The sequence below is a fragment of the Erythrolamprus reginae genome, chromosome 2, assembly GCF_031021105.1.
Source record: "Erythrolamprus reginae isolate rEryReg1 chromosome 2, rEryReg1.hap1, whole genome shotgun sequence".
Classification (NCBI taxonomy): Eukaryota; Metazoa; Chordata; class Lepidosauria; order Squamata; family Dipsadidae; genus Erythrolamprus; species Erythrolamprus reginae.
The window spans coordinates 72,934,102-72,955,254 of record NC_091951.1 but is presented as its reverse complement, the minus strand read 5'-3'; the positions used below and the strand labels follow the sequence as shown (position 1 = coordinate 72,955,254).

Below are 21,153 nucleotides of genomic sequence, written 5' to 3'. Positions count from 1 at the left end.
ATTATGAAACATTGACACTGGAGCATTTAGATTATTGTTATATCAGAACATTTGGGGTTTTTTTTTAAAAGAAAATATAATCTTTATTGAAGATAAATAGGGGAGGGAATTCATAAAGCAAAAGGACTATGAGAATATTGGTACAAATGTATATAAATTTAGAGTATATAATTATAAATCAAAATACACGCTTACATATATAGAAGAAAATAAGGCTAAAGAGAGAGAAAGAAAAAGAGAGAAAAGGGGGAAGGAAAGAGAAGATAAAAATTAAAAAGAAAAAAGAAGAAAGAAAAAAGAGATAAATTCAAATCTATAAATTTATCAAATGTCATAAATAGTATCAAGTTATCTGTTGACCCGATTACTCTACAGCTTTTAAGATGAAATATAGATGGAAGTTTTAAGTTTCTAAACTTGAGGTAGAGTTTAAGTTTTGTCTTTTTGAATTTGTTCATCCTTTTATCAATGATTCATAATGTTATTTTGTAAGTTTATGGGATAGTTGTTTGGGTGAAGGGTAAAAGGATCATGATGGAGTGTATCGGAACATTTGGATCATGTCTTTTGATTTCTAGAACAGGAGGCATTCAAGAAAACCTGTACAGAAATGTACATTTGAAGACTTCAGTAGCAGAATTATTAAAACAACTAAAAGGTCTAAAGAGATTTATGATAACAATATCTCTATTGAGAAGAAAACAGCATATAAATATGTACTATATATTACAGTGATACCTCGTCTTACAAGCGCCTCGTCATACAAACTTTTCGAGATACAAACCTGGGGTTTAAGATTTTTTTGCCTCTTCTTACAAACTATTTTCACCTTACAAACCCACCGCTGCCGCTGGGATGCCCCGCCTCCGGACTTCACAGCATTGCAAAAACACAGAGGTCCAGAGGTGGGGTTTCGAGGACTTCGGTGTTTTTGCAATGCTGCGATTTCACTGATGCTCCCTTCGCTGGGAAATCCCACCTCTGGACTTCCATTGCCAGCGAAGCGCTCATTTTTGCGATGCTGGGATTCCCCTGCTGGGATTCCACTGCAGCATCGCAAAAACACAGAAGTCTGGAGGTGGGGTTTTCCATGGAGGGGAGCCTCAGGGGAATCCCAGCAGCGCAAAAACAGGTGCTTTGGCTGGCAAAAGGGGTGAATTTTGGGCTTGCACGCATTAATCGCTTTTCCATTGATTCCTATGGGAAACATTGTTTCGTCTTACAAACTTTTCACCTTAAGAACCTTGTCCCAGAACCAATTAAGTTTGTAAGACAAGGTATCACTGTATTGTGCATCTGTAAAAGGCAGCAAGTAAGAAGAATAAGCAAAATTTAAAAAATAGGAAGAGAAAGGAATTTCTTTGTCACATGGGAAAATCTGCATTGGAAACATGACTGATTCTAAGTACAGTAGAACCCCGACTTACGAGACTAATTGGTTCCGGAAGGAGGCTCGTAAGTCAGAACGCTCGTATGACGAAACATTGTTTCCCATAGGAAACAATGTAAAGTCAATTAATCCGTGCAACAACAAAAAAAAACCGCTGCCGCCGAACGCGGAAGTTAGCGTTCAGAGACAGCTGCAAAGCGGTGCGCGTGTTTTAAAACGTCAGAGCCGGCCTGGGGGGCTCGGGGGGAAGCCCCCGAGCCCCCCAGGCCGGCTCTGACGTTTTAAAACACGCGCGCTGCTTCGCAGCTCTCTGCTGAATCCGGAACGCTAACTTCCGCGTTCGGATTCAGCAGACAGCTGCGAAGCGGTGCGCGTGTTTTAAAACATCAGAGCCGGCCTGGGGGGCTCGGGGGCTTCCCCCCGAGCCCCCCAGGCCGGCTGCCACGTTTTAAAACACGCGCGCTGCTTCGCAGCTGTCTGCTGAATCCGAACGCGGAAGTTAGCGTTCCGGATTCAGCAGAGAGCTGCGAAGCGGCGCGCGTGTTTTAAAAGGTTGCAGCCGGCCTGGGGGGCTTGCCAGCACCCCCCCGAGCCCCCCAGGCCGGCTGCAACCTTTTAAAACACGCGGGATACGAGCGCCAAGGAGCTGTCTCCTGAAGCCGAAAGCGGAAGTTAGTGTTCGGCTTCAGGAGACAGCTCCTTGGCGCTCGTATCCCGAATGTGAGCTCGGGAGGCGAACAAAAATGTCGCTCCCCTCCCAGCTCTTATCTCGAGTAGCTCGTAAGTAGAGCTGCTCGTATGTCGAGGTTCCACTGTATTCTTGTTTCAATTATATCAGCATGGAGTTCTAGTATTCAGGGTGGGGGTGATGATATGACAAGAAAACTGATTATAATTCATGACAGAAGACTTGTACACAATATGAACAAACACAAAAATTCCAGATTTTTAGAAAATTTATTCTGTAGTGCTGCTCCACTGGACCTTTTCCAGCTGTGAAAATATTTTTTTTCTAGATTGTTTAGATTATCCCTTCTTCCATCCATTCTGAGGACGTGAACAAGCTATTTGGAAGAAGAAAGTCTATTTTCCTAATTCTTTTTATTCATTTAATCAAACTTCTAGTCTCCCCTAATTGCAATCACAACTCCAGGTCATTGGCAAAATATAAATACCCTGCTTTCCCCAAAATAAGACACCCACTGATAATAAGCCCAATTGCTTCTTTCAGGGTTAAAAAAATATAAGACAAGGTCTTATTTTGGGGGAAACATGGTAATAGTTAGGATTAAAGCAAAAATTAAAAGGTGTAATGACAATAAATAGTGAGATTGCCAATCACATTGGGGCAAATGACAGAACTCATTACAAAACACTATAGAATCTATATAGGAGTTAGATCAAAAGCCAGACCCTGCTGAAAAAAGCCAAGTAATCAGATTTTCCAAAACCACGTTAGCTTTTCAGAAGGCACATGTTGCTGTAGGCAAAGCCTTCTACAAGTCCCACATTGCTTTAACAATAGGACCTGTTCATTGGTTACAGAAGGGATTAATACGTCTTTGAAGCATGAATTTGCCTTGAATGAAAAAGTGAGGACTGTTTATTATCAGAGAGAGAAGACGCAATGGCTCAGTGGTTAAAGAAGTGAAGCTTGTCAGCTGGAAAACTGACAGTCTAGGTTAAAGACCCAAAGCACCAGATGACAAGGAGAGCTCCCCTGACTTGACCCAACTCCTGCCCACCTAGCAGTTGGAAAGCATGTAAATGCAAGTAGATAAATAGCTACCACTTCAGCGGGAAGGTAACAATGTTCCATGCTCCTTTTGGCATACAGTCATGTTGGCCTCATGATCACGGAAATGTCTTTGGACAATGCTGGATTCCTCAGCTCAAAAGGAGATGAGCACTGCCCCACCCTAGAGTCAGAAACAGCTGGACAGAGGAAACTTTTGCCTTTACTTATTTATTATCTGTTGTGATTCAGCCTGAGGCTCCTCAGGGACCGGCTGGGGCTCTGCCGGATCCATGCCTAGAGGAGGAGGACAGTGAACAGGATGGGGAGGACCAGGCAGACGGGGGAGAGGAACGTCAGGAAGAGGAGGAGGGAGAGCAGCCTGAGACCCCCGGGGGGGGGGCTCTCCCCAGCTAGTAGCCTGGATTCATTGGATGAAGACACACAGGCTATAATAGACATGAGGCAGCGACGTGCAGCTCAAAGACGGGGCCAATTAGAAAGGTATTTCCATCCCTGAATTGGCAACAGCTGGGTTTGGGTGTGGTTCTCCTCAGCAGGGTTGAAAAGGCAGGCCCGCCCTTACAGTCTTGTGGAGAGTTATCAACTGGGAGTCCTGTGACCTTGCTTCGATTCTTGGCGTCTCTGATCTTGGCTTGTGGCCTAGAAGTCTGGAAGACTTGGGGGAGGCGTGGGTTTTATTATCTCCAGCATTGTTTTTGCCAGCAAGAATCCTGTTTTATTGCCTGGCCTTCGTGAAACCTCTGTGAAGCTTCATAGTGTTCCTGTCTGTAAGAACAGTTTTTGTTACCTATGTTTGCTTTCAATTATATAAACTGCCTTTGCTTTTTACCAGTGTGTCTGGATACTCTTTTTGGTTGGTATTGGCGTCTGGGGGGACCCAGACAGAACATTATCGTACTCCTGATGATTAAACGTTGAAGCAGCATTACATCAATTGCTGCCAGAGCATAGACACACAGAAGATTGACGGCAGAAAAAGACCTCATGGTCCATCTAGTCTGCCCTTATACTATTTCCTGTATTTTATCTTAGGATGGATATATGTTTATCCCAGACATGGTAAATCCACAGTAACTGAATTCCAGCAGATGTGGTTGGTAAATCCACAGTAACTGAATTTAAACAACCACATCTGCTGAAAGTTTGTTCCAAGCATCTACTATTCTTTCAGTAAAATAATATTTTCTCACATTGCTTCTAATCTTTCCGCCAACTAACCTCAGATTGTGCCTCCTTGTTCTTGTGTTCACTTTCCTATTAAAAACACTTCCCTCCTGAACCTTATTTAACCCTTTAACATATTTAAATGTTTCATGCATCATATTCTAAATGCATCATATTCTACCCCTGGAGGTGTTAAACTCAAGGCCCGTGGGCTGGATGTGGCCCATGAGGTGTTTAGATATGGCCCATAGGCCCACCATGGAAACATCAAAGGAGTGGCCTGCGATGTCTCTGCCTGTGAAAATGGAGCTCATAAGTGCCGCACATGGCCCTCCCAAGCTCAGTTTTCACTGACACAGGGTTGCAGGAGGCCATCCCAACTGAAAATGGAACTGAGCAGAGCACTCGGCCCACCACAGTCACCCCTGACACCAGTGATGTCAAGCTGTCCATGCCCCTAGTCACACATCCCCGAGACACCCCCACCCTCAAGATTAAACACAACCCTGAGGTGGCTCTCAATGAAACCGAGTTTTGTCGCCCCTGTTCTAAACCATCGTTTCCCCAAACTTGGCAACTTCCACTTCCAGCATTCCCCAGCCAGAATAGAATAGGTTTAAACAGCTTTTATTTGATCAACCACTGAAGAACTGAAACAAAAAAAGGGGGAGGAAAAAGGAAGGCAGCTGCCCCCATTTCTTTAGCAGCATTTTCTTCTGTCTCTTTCCTTTTTGCTTTTGTTTATTGATCATTGCTTTGGCACCAACTGTTGTAATACTGCTTCATCTGATACTATAAGCCATATGGGACTCTTGTGTTCATTTTTTCTTCCTAAAATCTGCCAATTACTTCCACTGGTTTTTAAGATCTGAGCCTACATCATCATTCTATTGATATTACCATTTCAGAGGCATTTGAGCCACCTGTGTAACCATGGTTGATGCAATACTGTTATACTTTTATAGCATTCCAACACAATCCAGTTGAATGCCAGAAGCCTCAGCATGGACAAATTTGGGGAAAAAAGAAAAGCCAACACTGTTTTCACACCAAAACTTGTAATAAAAGTGCTGTGGAAAACACCCTCAAATATGTATGAAAACACTGGAAAGGGATAAATTCTGGGTTATCTATTATACAGTACTTGTCATCTTGACTCTTAAATGTTAAAGTCAGATTATCTTTTAAGTGAGGAATGTTAACATCCTTTATGCTTCTATTATTCAGTGACTTGAGTTTCTACTCTATTTCCATCTTGCATTTCCATAAAAGTGTTCCCCTTAGCTGGGGTCATAGCAACTAAAGGGTATCAAATCGATGCCAATTTCATTTCCATTGTAAAAAAGAAGCTTCACATCAGCTGCACAATCTAAACCAAAAAACACACAAATTAGATAAAGGAGGATCATCAACACCTGATTCAAGATGCATTGTTCTAGCCAAGTTTAGAAATTTAGGCTACGCAGCAACTTTCCCCCCTGCTTTGGAAACAGCTGTCCAGAGTTTGGCAAAATGTCTAAATATGGCAGGATGTGTTCCTTTGTGTTGCAATCCCCACCCTGCACTTCTTTTGTATTCTGTGTATTGTATTGCTGTTGTTGTGAGCCGCCCTGAGTCTTCGGAGAGGGGCGGCATACAAATCTACTAAATCTTAATCTTTTTCTAGATAGTTCTCTAGGAGTTGAACTCCACACATCTTAAAGTTGCTGAGGTTGAGAAGTTCTAGACCCCTAAATGAGAATACAGAATAACAGTTTTGGATGGGATCTTGGAGGACCTCTAGCCCAACCTCTTACTCAAGCAGAAAACTCTATACCAATGATGGTGAACCTTTTTTGGCTAGGGGAAGGAGCAATGGAACAGCACGGAAACTGCTTTGGTCGCGTTGATGAATGATCTCTGGCGGGCCCGGGACAGGGGATTATCTTCTGTCCTGGTGCTTCTTGACCTCTCAGCGGCTTTCGATACCATTGGCCATGGTATCTTTCTGCGCCAGCTGGAGGGGTTAGGAGTGGGAGGCACTGTTCTTCAGTGGTTCTCCTCCTACCTCTCCGGTCGGTCACGGTTGGTGTTAGTGGGGGGTCAGAGGTCGACCTCTAGGCTTCTCCCTTGTGGGGTGCCTCAGGGGTCGGTCATCTCCCCTCTGCTATTTAATATCAACATGAAACCGCTGGGTGAGATCATCCAGGGGCATGGGGTGAGGTATCATCAGTACGCTGATGACACCCAGTTCTACATCTCCATCCCATGTCCAGCAAACGAAGCAGAGGAAGTGATGTGCCGGTGCCTGGAGGCTGTTAGGGTCTGGATGGGTGTCAACAGACTCAAACTCAACCCTGATAAGACAGAGTGGCTGTGGGTTTTGCCTCCCAAGGATAATTCCATCTGTCCGTCCATTACCCTGGGGGGGGGGGGAAACTACTGGCCCTCTCAGAGAGGGTCCGCAACTTGGGCATCCTCCTCGATCCACAGCTTACATTAGAGAAACATCTTTCAGCTGTGGCGAGGGGGGCGTTTGCCCAGGTTCGCCTGGTGTCACTCATGCCCTCATCACCTCGAGCCTCGACTACTGTAATGCTCTCTACATGGGGCTACCTTTGAAAAATGTTCGGAAACTGCCCATGTTTCACCAAAACTCCGCAGTCTGCATTGGTTGCTGATCAGTTTCCGGTCACAATTCAAAGTGTTGGTTATGACCTATAAAGCCCTTCATGGCATCAGACCAGAATATCTCCGGGACCGCCTTCTGCCGCACGAATCCCAGCGACCAGTTAGGTCCCACAGAGTTGGCCTTCTCCGTGTCCCATCGACTAAACAATGTCGGCTGGCGGGACCCAGGGGAATAGCCTTCTCTGTGACGGCCCCGACCCTCTGGAACCAGCTCCCCCCAGAGATTAGGATTGCCACCACCCTCCTTGCCTCTCGTAAACTTCTTAAAACCCACCTCTGCCATCAGGCATGGGGGAACTGAGACATCTTCCCCAGGCCTATATAATTTATGTATGGTATGTTGTGTGTATGTTTTTTTAATTATGGTTTTTTTTTTAGTATTTTAAATATTAGATTTGTATTTTACATTGTGTTTACTATTGCTGTGAGCCGCCCCAAATCTACGGAGAGGGGCGGTATACAAATTTAATAAATAAAATAAAATAAAATAAAATAAAATAAAATAAAATAATAAAAAATAAATAAAATAAAATAAAATAAATAAAATAAATAAAATAAATAAAATAAATAAAATAAATAAAATAAATAAAATAAATAAAATAAATAAAATAAATAAAATAAATAAAATAAATAAAATAAATAAAATAAATAAAATAAATAAAATAAATAAAATAAATAAAATAAATAAAATAAATAAAATAAATAAAATAAATAAAATAAATAAAATAAATAAAATAAATAAAATAAATAAAATAAATAAAATAAATAAAATAAATAAAATAAATAAAATAAATAAAATAAATAAAATAAATAAAATAAATAAAATAAATAAAATAAATAAAATAAATAAAATAAATAAAATAAAATAAATAAATAAAATAAAATAAAATAAAATAAAATAAAATAAAATAATAAATTGGGCGAGACAGCTGGTCACCCAGCCAGCAAATACTGCCCTGTTACTCTTGTCCTTCCCACTCCAGCTGCCACTACTGCTGGTCTTCTGAAGTTGCAGGGCTGCACAGGAGGAATGCTGGAGACAGCGTGCCGGCTGGCCACTGCCATTGCCAGTCTTTGCCTGTGCATGAATGCCAGAAACCAGGGGGCCAAGTGGCTGATGCACACTGGAAACAGAAAGATCATCTTCCTGGAGCTTGCATGCCCAATGGGTGGCTGCTTTTCCAGCTTCTGGCATGCAGGTGCCCAAGAAAACCATCTGGTCGGCATGCCAGAACCTGGAAGAGCAATGGGAAATGACTCCAGGTGCCTGGAGAGATGGCTCTGTGTGCCCCTTCCAGCACACATGCCTTAGGTTTGCCATCATGGCTCCATTACATTCCAGAAAAATGGCTGTCCAATTTCTTCTTTAAAACTTCCAACTTCTGGAGGCAACTCATTCCACTGATTAATTGTTTTCACTGACAAGGAATTTCTTTTGATTCTAGGTTGGATCTCTCTCTGATAATCTTCCATCTGTTACTTCTTATTATGCCCTCAGGTGCTTTGGAAAATAGGTCAACCCCCTCTGCTCTGTGACAGCCCCTCAAATATTGGAAGATTTCTATCATGTCTTTCCTTTTCCTCCCCCCCCCATTAGACTAGACCAGTGGTTCCCAACATGGGGTCCACGCCCCAGAGGGAGGGGGGCAATTTGGTTTTTAATGGAACTTTGTTTAAGGCAAGATAATGGCCTTTTAGGCTTTCTCCATATGAGTAGGAGTTCACTTTTTGAATAGTAACAATTATACATCATGGGAGGTAGCATCAGAATTTTAGAGATGCTTAGGTGGGGCATGGTAAAAAAAAAAGTTTGGGTACCACTGGATTAGATATACCCAATTCCCACAACTGTTATGATATACTTTAGCTTCCAGTCTCCAAATAATCTTTCCTGCTCTTTTCTGCACCTTTTCTAGCATTTCAGCCTTTATTTATTTTTTTGGAACCTGATGACCCAAACTGTATTCCAGGTGTGGTCCTAACAGTGCAGTATAAATTGGTACCAACACTTCACATGATCTTGACACTATCCCTTTATTGATACAGCCTAGGTTGATGAACACAGAGCCATATCTGCTGACACGGAAGCCATTGCCCTAGCTCAGCTCCAATATGCATGTGTGTGCTGGCCAGCTGATTTTTGGCTCATACAGCGGCTCTGGGAGAGTGTTTTTGGCTTCCAGAGAGCCAGGGGGAAGGGGGTGTTTTTTACTCTTTCCCCGGCTCCAGGGAAGCCTTTGGAGCCTGGGGAAAGCAAAACACGAGCCTACTGGATGCACCAGAAGTTGGGAAACAGGATGTTTCTGGCCTCCAGAGGGCCTCCAGGGAGTGGGGAAAACTGTTTTCGCCCTCCCCAGACATTGAATTATAGGTTTGGGTACTCACGCATGTGCTATAGCATGCATGCACGCTCTATCGTCACCTGAGGAAAATAGTTTCGCCATCCCTGGACTAGGATCTGCAACTTATTGTACAAGCAATATGGCTTGCCTATTTGAGATAGCTGGACATAGACAAATGTATAGCAAATATAAATATCCGACAAAGATACAATCATAAATATATATGATTATATCAGGATATGGTTCATCTATATAAGGCAATGTCTGCAATGTTGACTACAGTGTTTGAAAACTATATAATAGTTTGGGGGGAAATGAAGCTGAGGGAAATCAAAATAAACAGAGGCTTAAATCTTTTCTCTGCTGAAAGGAAAAGAAGAAACATTTAGACAAGTATGCTACGAAAAGACCGATATGTATAAAACCATGCAAGTCATGACAAACAGACAAACAGTCTCCTTCTTTCACACCTTAGGTCAGTGAACCTTTCTTTCCTCGGGTGCCAAAATAGTGTGCACCCGCGCTATTTTTGAATGCGTAAGTGCCCACAGCCATAATTCAGTGCCTAGAGAGGGCAAAAACAGTTTCTCCCCTGGAGGCTGGAAACAGCCTGTTTCCCATCTTCTGGTGGGCCCAGTAGGCTCGTATTTCACCCTCCCCAGGCTCCAAAGGCTTCCCTGGAGCCAGAGGAGGGTAAAAACATCCTCCTCCATCCCCCTGGAGGCTCTCTGGAAGCCAAAAATCAGCTAGCCAGCACATGTATGCACATTGGAGCTGAGCTAGGGTAATGGCTCGTGTGCCAACAGATATGGTTCTATGTGCCACTTGTGGCACCCGTGCCATAGGTTCGCCATCACTACCTTAGGTCATCCCATGAATCGGAAAAGAGATTCAGAACAGATAAAACCAAACCATACCATTTCTTTATGTACTTCATAATTACACTGTGGAGGTAATTACCCCACGATATGGTGAAAAACATAACATAGAGAAATTCATCTAACGAAGTATTTGACCATAGAGATATCATGCTCCAAACTCCAACTGAAGGGAACAAAGGCAGGAAAGAACAGAAAGAGGGAGTCCTCGACTTATGACAGTAAAGCAGCCTGGAATTTATGTTGTAAGTCATGATAATCATAAGTCAAGGTATCTATGGACAAATATAAGGGAATGTTTTCACAGATCTACCTGAATTAATGCCGATTTGTGATAGCTTTCAAAGGAAGTTAGATAAATTAGTAAGGATAGGGTAATCAGATTATTTATGTTATGATGGCTTGATGTTTCTCCCCTGCAGCGACAGAATCAGTCAGTATCTCTATTGCTGTAAAAGAGTCAGAAAATGTTTGTGTGAACCTGCTTGTGTGAACATCATGCTAAATCAGAACAAAACTAGACTTGAACTAGTCTAACTGGGCTATTCCATTTGTTTTAGGCTACTTCTCAACCTTATGAGAGATACACAATGCGTTATCAAAAATTGGAACACTTTCTACTACTACAAGGTGCCTTGAATCCACACAGTTCTACAAACTTTATGCAAACTACTATTCACAACTTGTTGACCTGGGTGCATTTATTTATTTAAATGCATAGGTTAGCTAGAGATAGATAACTCCTTGTTTCTGCTCCTGGGTAATTACCATTACATAGATAATTACGCATCGAAACTTTCATTTTCATCTGCTTAGTTCCTACGGGAAATCCCAACCACGCACATTTTGGTGTTGTGCTGCACTCCATTGAGAATTCTAGTGTTACTATCAGATGCAGATGAGAGATTAAAATGGAAAGAGCCCTCCAGCTTGCCTTGAACAGAAATAATGAATTTTTAATTCCTAGGAAACAGAAAGAATTCTGATACTTTTTTTTCCAGCCATGTGAGGCTCAAGCAAATATCACTGTGTACCATCACTGCCCCATTGCTTATTGGATTTTTCAACTACATTCACTACCCAGGTATATAAGGGGAAAAAACCTCCCATTTTTTAGAATGGTATATATAATTCATGATTTCTTTAGCATATTAATTTTTTTACTTGAACATTAATATTTAAAATTACCAATACGTTACTTAAAGTACTGTCTTACATAATGTTTAATTCATAGTGTGTGTGGGGGGGGGGCAAAGGATGAATGAAGGGAAGGCTCTTAGGCAGTTTGAGGGGCCCCTTTTCAACCATTTTTTGCAAAAATGGGGGTGTTTTTGCTTTCTCCCAGGCCCCAGAAGCACTCTGCAGGTCTCCCAAACCCTCTGTCTTTTGCAAAAATGGCCGCATTTTTCACAAAAATGGGACAAGGGGGCAGGGCTTTGGGAGGTCAAAAATGGCTGTAGTCGGTATTTAATACCCACAACATTTCCACCCTGTTTTATGGAGGAGAAAAGATGTGTTTTATACTCCAAAAAAATGGTACTTATGTCAAACTGCCTCTTTATCAGGCTCTGATCCTTTCTGCAAATTCAAGTTTAACAATGTAGATCAGAATCTGACAAGGATTTAAGAGGAGAGTCATCACAGAGTAGAGAAGACAGATCTCTGTGTGATATATTGTGTAAGTATTCCTGACTGTAATTGTCCTCTTGTTTATTTGTCTTCAGTTGTCCTGCTTTGGAAGGAAGGAGGGGAGTAAGGGAGTTTGGTGGGGGAGAAAAAGGAAGCTAGAAGTAGATTTCTACATGAAAGAACCGAAAATCTTAAATTCTACAACTCAAACCATTAAAATTCTGAAAATATCCAGTTTGCCTCCTGTTCTGGGCGATGGATCTCAGAGTTATAGTAAAGAGGGAGAGAGAGGGAGGGGAGAGGTAAAATCTGTCTTGCCTTGTAGTAAGCCATGAAATAAAACAAAAAAACCCATTACCCATCTCAATGTTAGAAAAGTAAATTGAAATGATCATAAATAAGACATTAAATGCAATTACCTGGTATACTTTGTCTTCTTGAGACCAATGTGGTATCCAATCCACCTGAGTCTTTGCTTCCTTTCGAATAAGGCCCATCATCTACAAAAGAAATAAAGGGGGGGAAAACCTGAAATTATATGGGTGATAAAATAAAACATTATCTCTAGTGATGGGCAAACCAAACCCGCACAATTCGGGTCCGTACTGAATTTTGTGGTGTTTGGTATGCCAAACACGAACCCGAATTTTTTTCAAACTTCGGGGTCTTCTTCGGCGTTCAGAGCTTTGACGTCACCGGCAGGTTGCTAAGGACACCAAGGTGATCACTTCCTGGATTCCATGGAATCCAGGAAGTGATCACCTTGGCGTCCTTAGCAACCTGCCGGTGACGTCAAAGCTCCGCCCCCGGAATCTCTTTGTGAGAGGGATTCCCCATTCGGGTTCGAGTTCAGTTTGGGTTCGGCCGAATTTTGTGTAAAGTTCACCCGAACTTGCTGAACCCGAACCCCGTTGGGTTCGCCCATCACTAATTATCTCTTTGTTATCCCTAATATCTTTGTAAATATGATGATGTGATCTTTTCTATTCTTATATTGAGTGCATATAATCCTTATGAGGAGTGCCAATTTGGTGTAGAAGTTAAGGCATCAGACAAGAATCTGGGAGACAGTGAGTTCTAGGTGCTCCTTAGGCACCTTAGTGAACTTGGGCCAGTCATTCTCTCTCTCTCTCTCTCTCTCTCTCTCTCTCTCTCTCTCTCTCTTTCTCCCTCCCTCCCTCCCTCCCCCCCCTCTCTCTCTCCTCACTCTTCCCCACTCTCTCTGGCCCAGAAAAGAGACCATAGCAAGGCACTGAAGAGCCTTACCAAGAAAACTGCAGGGACTTGTCCAGGCACTCTCTCAGAATATGATGAAATTAAACAAAATAAAATTAACCTCTTAACAAAGAGCTGTTGTTGGAAAAAAATATTGTTAGGGTGATTTTTCCAACTTTTTGTCATTCAACCCTGAACAGAGTGGGCTCTACTGCAATAGAGTTAAAATAGGTTAAAGAGCAAAATGCAGATAATATCCGGTTTTCCATTCTGAGCTAGAAAATTACTTGTTTACAATTACTTATATGTCACAACTTGTGGCTCCAGCAGCTTGCAATAACTGCAATAAAATACCCATTAAACCCATAAAATAGATGACTGTGTTCACCTTGGAAAACAGTTTTATCTGGATCCCATGTGCCCTACTTTCACAGCTAGAAGCAGAAATATATTATTAATATAATATAATTTACCTGATTCTTCCTGACTCTGTGGTTTCTACTCCTAACCCCAAAACCTTTAACCGTAGACTATCTACAATTGACCTCTCCCCCTTTATAAGAAGTGTGTACGGGGAATGCATAAGCTCACCATTGTGCCTACCCTCCCTGTTCTACTGTTCTGTTGTCTTCTATCATTACTTTTTATCATTACTTATCTAATGTTTTATTTGTACAAATTACCATCCTATAATTGTTTGACAAATACATAAATGATATATGATATGATATGATGTAATATAATAAATATAATATAATATAGTATAGTATAATACAATATAATATAATAATATAATATAAATCAAAATATAAATAAAAGCTACAGTATTTAAAGTTGTGAGAAGACTGTGGGAGAATTTCATATGAAAGATTTTGCTATGGAAAATATGAATACTATGCTATATGCTATGCTATGCTATGCTATTTATTTATTTATTACATTTGTATGCTGCCCCTCTCCGTAGACTATACTATACTATGCTATGCTATGCTATGCTATACTATACTATAAATGCTACATCCTAATATCTTTTAAAAGAACAATGATGATAATAACCAGAGGTGGGTTCCCACTGGTTCAGACCAGTTTTCCGATAGTGGGAATTTTCCCTAGCTCACCGAACCGGCAGAGACGGCCCGCTGGACACCACCCTTCAAACTGTCTCTCTTGGAGCGCCATCTTGGTTTTTGCTTCTGCACATGCGCAGCTGTTCTTTGCTTCTGCGTATGGGCATGCACCCGCACACAAAGAGCGCACGCACTGGCACAGCGCATGATGAAGCGAACTGGCAGCGAGGTAAGCCAGAACCCACCCCTGATAATAACACTACCCCCCTCCCAAGAAATAGTCCTTTACACAGGTAAAAGAACATCATTGCCATAAGTCTTAAGCAAACTACAAGTCTTGTGAAAAACTGCATAGTCTTTGGAAATGGAATAACAGAACCAACAGAACTTTAAATCATCACACCTGAATTCAGACACACACTGTTACTTCCCCTATTTCAAAGTCATCATTTTTTTCCCCTTTTTGCTGTGACTGCAAGTAATTTAAGGAGAAGGAAGGAGACTTAATGGGAAGGAGGTAGGTGGGGAAAGAAAAGCAGCATTTGAAGATAATAGCCATTTAAAATCCAAACTGAACGATGGGTTTCATTTGCGATGTGCTGTTTTTCCATTGAGGGAACTCGTTGCCAAGTAATAAGGACTTCCAAATCACTTCTCCAATACACACTAACTGCATCAATTTCAGAAAAGTCCAATTCCAGGACTAACTGAATAAAAATAATTTTAAGGCAACCCAAGGGTACAATAGTAATAATACATCTCAGTGCAGTTCAATGGAATGCCTATAATTTATTACCCAGAAGGAGTGATTCCTCATGTTTGAAAGTAACTCCCTCGCCCTGCCTCATGTACAGCCTTTGCGGTACCCAGTGAAAATAAGTTTCCACAAACAAGGCAAAAATGGTATATTTGGAACAAAAGCAGCAACAGCAATTGGCGGGGAGAATATTCTCAGTCAGATAGCTGTAGAAATTTCAGTTTCATACATAAATGACCATTTCTGGTCACTGTTAGGAATAGCCATACTAAGTATCAATGCAAATTTATTTAATTTATTATTTAGTTCTTTATTTGATTTCTATGCCGCCCTTCTCCTGGGACCCGGGGCGGCTCACAACATGTAGAAATATAAATAACATTACATATTAAAACCCCCATAATTAAAAGTTGTTAAATTTTCACACATTCATTCATTGGGTGGGGCAAGGTGTTAAAATTTCAATGGCCCCAGGCAGAGATAGTTTATTTATTTATTTATTGTTAGAGTTGAAAGGGACCATGAAGGCCATCGAGTTCAACCCCCTGCCCAAGCAGGAACCCTATAGTACACCAGTCAAGTGGCAGTTCAATCTTCTCTTAAAAATGTCCATAGTGTTGGAGTTCACAACGTCCGCTGGTAGGTTGTTCCATTGGTTGATCACTCTGACCGTCAGGAAGTTCCTCCTTATCTCCATGTTGAATCTCTCCTTGGTCAGCTTCCAGCCGTTGTTCCTCGTCCGGCCCTCTGGTGCCCTGAAGAATAAAGTGATCCCCTCCTCTCTGTGACATCCCCTCGTATACTTGTAGACTGCTATCATGTCCGCTCTGGCCCTCCTTTTCTCTAGTCTATCCATGCCCAGTTCACGCAATCTCTCTTCGTAAGTCTTGGTTTCCAATCCCTTGGTTGCTCTTTTTTGCACCTTCTCCAGAGTTTCAATGTCTCTTTTGAAGTGTGGTGACCAGAACTGAATACAGTACTCGAGGTGTAGGTCTAAGTTTAAAGAAGGCAGAGAGTGCGGACAGTATGGATCTCTGAAAGAAGCTCATTCCATAGGGCTGGGGCCACCACAAAGTAGGCTCTTCCCCTAAGTTCCATCAGACAACATTGCCTGGCTGACGGGACCTGGAGAAAGCCAACTCTGTGGGACTTGACCGGCCTCTGGGATGTAATGAAAGAGTTCCAGTTAGAATTTCCAATTGGGAGAGAAGACAGCTGAAGGATTTCTCTTCCTCTTCCATTTTAAAAATCAGGAAGGAGGCAATTAGAGAGGCCCCCTAGACCATGTTGCATGACATGATGGCACAATGCCAAACAAAGAGCATAAGATTGTCTTGTGGGTATGGAAAAGGAAAAAGGAAATCTCTCATAAAGTAAACCCAATACTCAAAGCAGGAGGCCAGACAAATGTGAACCAAACGTGCACCACAGGGGAAACAAAATAGAAGTAAATGTCAAGTCACACTTGAACGAGCACCTTCCTTGACTGCTTAAACATTTGGGTAAGATAATGAGCAAAAGCAAACACTGTAACATCCTCCTCTGGGTTTGAGATGAAAGGAATAATTGAAAGACTGCTGCCGATGCTAATTGTTTCTAATTGTTTTGCCATCTCAACTGTCAGTAAAATGCCAGATAATTTGTTGACCAGGAGAGTTGTTGAATTGCTAATGGTGAATGGTGAACATGTGGTTACTATTGCTGGCTCAGACCATTTAGCTTCTTGCCCAAAGTTTACTTTGGGCAACGTTTCTGGAATGCTAGCTTCATTGTAGAGCAGATCTGGCAGTATCTCCTATACCTCTGATATAAATACCTTGGGACTGGCTCCTGCCACATACCTCCCAGACACCTATAAGAACACACAGAGTTGACCTCCTTTAAGGCCCGTTGACCAAGCAATGTAGGTTGGTGGGGCCACGGGGGAGGGCCTTCTCTGTTCCCGCCCCGGCTCTATGGAATCAACTCCTCCCACCGAGGTCTGTACTGATCCCACCCTATTTGCTTTTCGTAAGTTTAAGTTTAAGTTTAATCAGATTTGTATGCCGTCCCTCTCCGCAGACTCGGGGCGGCTCACAGCAATAGCAATACAATGTAAGACAAATCCAATATTTAAATTAATTTTTTTTTAAAAACCCACAAGTTAAAACCAATCATACACACTAGCGTACCATGCATAAATTTTATAAGCCTAGGGGGAAGGAACATGTCAATTCCCCCATGCCTGACGACAGAGGTGGGTTTTAAGGAGCTTACGAAAGGCTAGGAGGGTGGGGGCAACTCTGATATCTGGGGGGAGTTGGTTCCAAAGGGTCGGGGCTGCCACAGAGAAGGCTCTTCCCCTGGGTCCCGCCAAACGACATTGTTTAGTTGACGGGACACGGAGAAGGCCAACTCTGTGGGACCTAACTGGTCGCTGGGATTCGTGCGGCAGAAGGCGGTCCCGGAGATATTCTGGTCCAGTGCCATGAAGGGCTTTATAGGTCATAACCAACACTTTGAATTGTGACCGGAAACTGATTGGCAACCAATGCAGACTGCGGAGTGTTGGTGTGACATGGGCAAATTTAGGAAAGCCCATGATAGCTCTCGCAGCTGCATTCTGCACGATCTGAAGTTTCCTAACACTTTTCAAAGGTAGCCCCATGTAGAGAGCATTACAGTAGTTGAGCCTCGAGGTGATGAGGGCATGAGTGACTGTGAGCAGTGACTCCCGGTCCAAATAGGGCCGCAACTGGTGCACCAGGCGAACCTGGGCAAACGCCCCCCTCGCCACAGCTGAAAGATGTTTCTCTAATGTGAGCTGTGGATCGAGGAGGACGCCCAAGTTGCGAACCCTCTCTGAGGGGGTTAGTGACTCCCCCCCCCCAGGGTGATGGACGGACAGATGGAATTGTCCTTGGGAGGCAAAACCCACAGCCACTCTGTCTTATCCGGGTTGAGCTTGAGTCTGTTGACACCCATCCAGACCCCAACAGCCTCCAGGCACCGGCACATCACTTCCACTGCTTCGCCGACTAAGGCCACTGAGATCTGGCTTTAACAGCCAGCCTGGGGTCCATGAATTCAGCAACTATCATGGCGATATTGTATGAACGTTATGTATGCATGTTGACGGGTTAGTTATTATGGTTTTTAATTAAGATTTTATAGTTTAGTTTTTATATTTGACTTCTTTTTATTGTTTTTGTAATTTTGTGTTTATGGTTTTTGTAATTTCATATTGTTGTAAACCGCCCTGAGTCTTTCTGGATTGGGCGGCATAGAAATCAAATAAACAAACAAACAAACAAACAAATAAACAAAAAATAAAAAATAAACAAAAAATAAACAAATAAATAAACAAATAAATATAGAAGGCAAAGAAGCAAAGATTGCTTAGGGCTTCTTGAAAGAAATCTCAAGAATACCATTCTCATACATTGGTGAAAAACAGATGGTTGAGTCTCTGTAATCATGGATTCCACAGTTCCTCCTAATCTATGTTATTCCTATTAGCAATATTCTGCAGAAGGACACAACTAGGTTGCTGTCCAGAGTTGATAAAAGCCTTCTTTTTGAGAGATCTTAGGTGGTGTCTAGCATCAAAGCTGGGTCCAGAAGGATTCCTAAATGTAATCTGATTATTAAGGAAAGGTGTAATAAAATCCCAAGAAACTCTATCATTCTAAATCCGTATGTCAGGTTCTCTACTCCTGAAACCAACCTCAGTTCCTGCTTGTATAATTTCATCTTCAACTTGCTTTCCAAACCTTGACCCTAAATATACAAGGAGGCTTGTGAAATGTACAATGTGTAGCTTACAGGAAAAAAAGAGAAGCACAGATGAATATTAGCATGGTATCAACTAACTCTATACTCTGATACAATCTTCCAGGCAGCTTCAAACAAATACTGAATAATATAAAGAGGATTATGCATGATTTCAGGACAATAAGGTCAGTCAAAAAGAATTATTACAGTGCCATCTTTAAAAAATGCCTACAGGAAAAAGAGTGGAACCATAATATAGAACTTTTAATTCCCAGCTCTCTCAAATATACATTGCTCAAAATAAATAAATAAAGGGAACACTTAAACAACACAATATAACTCCAAGTAAATCAAACTTCTGTGAAATCAAACTGTCCACTTAGGAAGCAACACTGATTGACCATCAATTTCACATGCTGTTGTGCACATTCAACTTTGTACAGAACAAAGTATTCAATGAGAATATTTCATTCATTCAGAACTAGGATGAGTGTTCCCTTTATTTTTCTGAGCAGTATACATACATACATACATACATACATACATACATACATACATACATACATACATACAGAACATCATGATCATAGGGTTAAAAGCAATTGAGAAATCCAGAAATATAAACAGTTTGGTATACTCTCATTAATATTTGACCTCGGGTCATTGTCAATATAATCAAGGTTGTATCCATAGCAGATTCTGCTCTTAATTTAAACCAGGAAGGTTTAAAATAATTTGTTTCTTCTAAGGGCTCCTAAAGTACAATGCTACTGCATTTTCCAAGAGCTGGGTTAATAGAGTATTGGATATCATCCATCGTTGTTAACATTGGTCAGGCACAATGACAGTTTCTTAAGTAATATCTCACTAACAAAGGCAAAGGAGGAAGGCTCTTTTGGCTGCAGAGAGAAGAGTTAAGAATCTCAGGAATCTAATGAAAGTGGGGTTGTGAAGTGTTCCAAGGACCTTAATCTCTCCTTTCAGATGGTTAATGTGATTTATGCATATGTTTTTACATATCTAAATTGCATACTTCAGATTTAGTACCATCCAAAGCTAGATTCAGATTTAGTATCAGTCAGTTACTGTGGATTTACCAACCACGTCTGCTGGAAGTTTGTTCCAAGTAGTAGATGCTTGGAACAAATTTCCAGCATATGTGGTTGGTAAATCCACAGTAACTGAATTTAAAAATATAAATGGGATAAACATATATCCATCCTACGATAAAATACAGGAAGAGCAGGGGCAGACTAGATGGACCATGAGGTCTTTTTCTTCTCCCTCAATCTTCTATGTTTCTAAGCTGACTTATGCAAAATGGTTGCATTAGAACCTTAGATGGGCCTGGGCCAACTTGCCTTATTCAATTTGCACAGGACAATTCAATGCTGTATCAATTGTTTCATTCAGTTAGTTTTACTATTGCTGGCCACCTTTTCATCAAAATCATTGTAACTCTTGTATTTATGGAGTGACTTTATTATTATTGACCATGGGCCCGCCAAAATTCATTTAATTTTGCATTTATCAAACTGTCTTATGCTGAGTTGGCCTGCGGTGAGTTGGACACAGCGAATTGGCTATGGTGAGTTGACTGTGGCAAGTTGTTCTATTCTAAGCTTACAGATAGTAGCAAAGCAGGTTGCTACTATCAGCAGGTTCTGTCCAATTCTGGAGAACCGGTAGTGTAAGTTTTGAGTAGTCCAGAGAACCAGTAATACCACCTTTGACTGGCCCCACCTCTATCTATTCTCTGCCTCCCGAGTCCCAGCTAATCAGGAGGAATTTTGCACTAACGTTCCCTGGGTAAGGAATGATGATTTTACAGTATCCTTCCCCTGTCACATCCGCCAAGCCACATCAAGCCACGCCTACCGAGTACTGCTCACAGAACTGGTAGCAAGAAAAAAATTTTTTTTTGAAACCCACCACTATAGCAAAGCTACAGCTGGTCTTTCAGGGTTGTGCCATCATCCCAAAATAGTTGAAGAAAAGCAGTGGCCTGCACTTTGCAGGTAAATACTCCCCCCCTTCCCTAAGTGGAACAAGACCACAGCCCAGACTGCTTTAGGGCGGCATGGCTCTCCTGGCCTTGGAAGGTGGCCGCGTGTGGCTGGAGGGTAGCCAGGCAGGAGAGAGGGAAGCTCATTCGAGGCCAGGAAGAAGGAAAGAGGAAAAAAGCAAGGAGCAGAGCAGGGGGAAAAAGGAGAGCCAAGCTGAGACCAGTAATCCAGGAAGTTATTGCCGTCGGTCAGCTGGAGCTGTGCATGCAACTTCATTTCCGCCGGTGGAACTGTGTTCCACCCCATCTTGCCTGCTGCCCACCCCTGCTATCAGGGCATTATCAATCTAACAGTTCTATGTTCAGTCCATTCCTATTTATTGCTAATAATGGAATTAGCCACAGACTTATTTGACTTTTTCTTTGAACTGGTGAGCCCCTTCTTAACAATATTTGTTGGATTTATTTCAGAATTCTGTCATTCTATGAAGAAAGCTAGTATTACAACATTCTGACTTGCTTCC

General features: G+C 41.8%; 1 protein-coding gene across 5 annotated transcripts in view; it reads right to left on the bottom strand.

Moving 5' to 3' along the window:
• Positions 1–21,153, bottom strand: part of GRIP2 (glutamate receptor interacting protein 2) — a 626,179-nt gene that overhangs the window by 119,031 nt on the left and 485,995 nt on the right. For all 5 annotated transcript variants that reach the window (XM_070738325.1, XM_070738326.1, XM_070738327.1 and 2 more), the window contains exon 2: positions 12,252–12,332. In XM_070738325.1, coding sequence (XP_070594426.1) covers positions 12,252–12,332 — 81 coding nt within the window. The remainder of the gene's footprint in view (positions 1–12,251; positions 12,333–21,153) is intronic.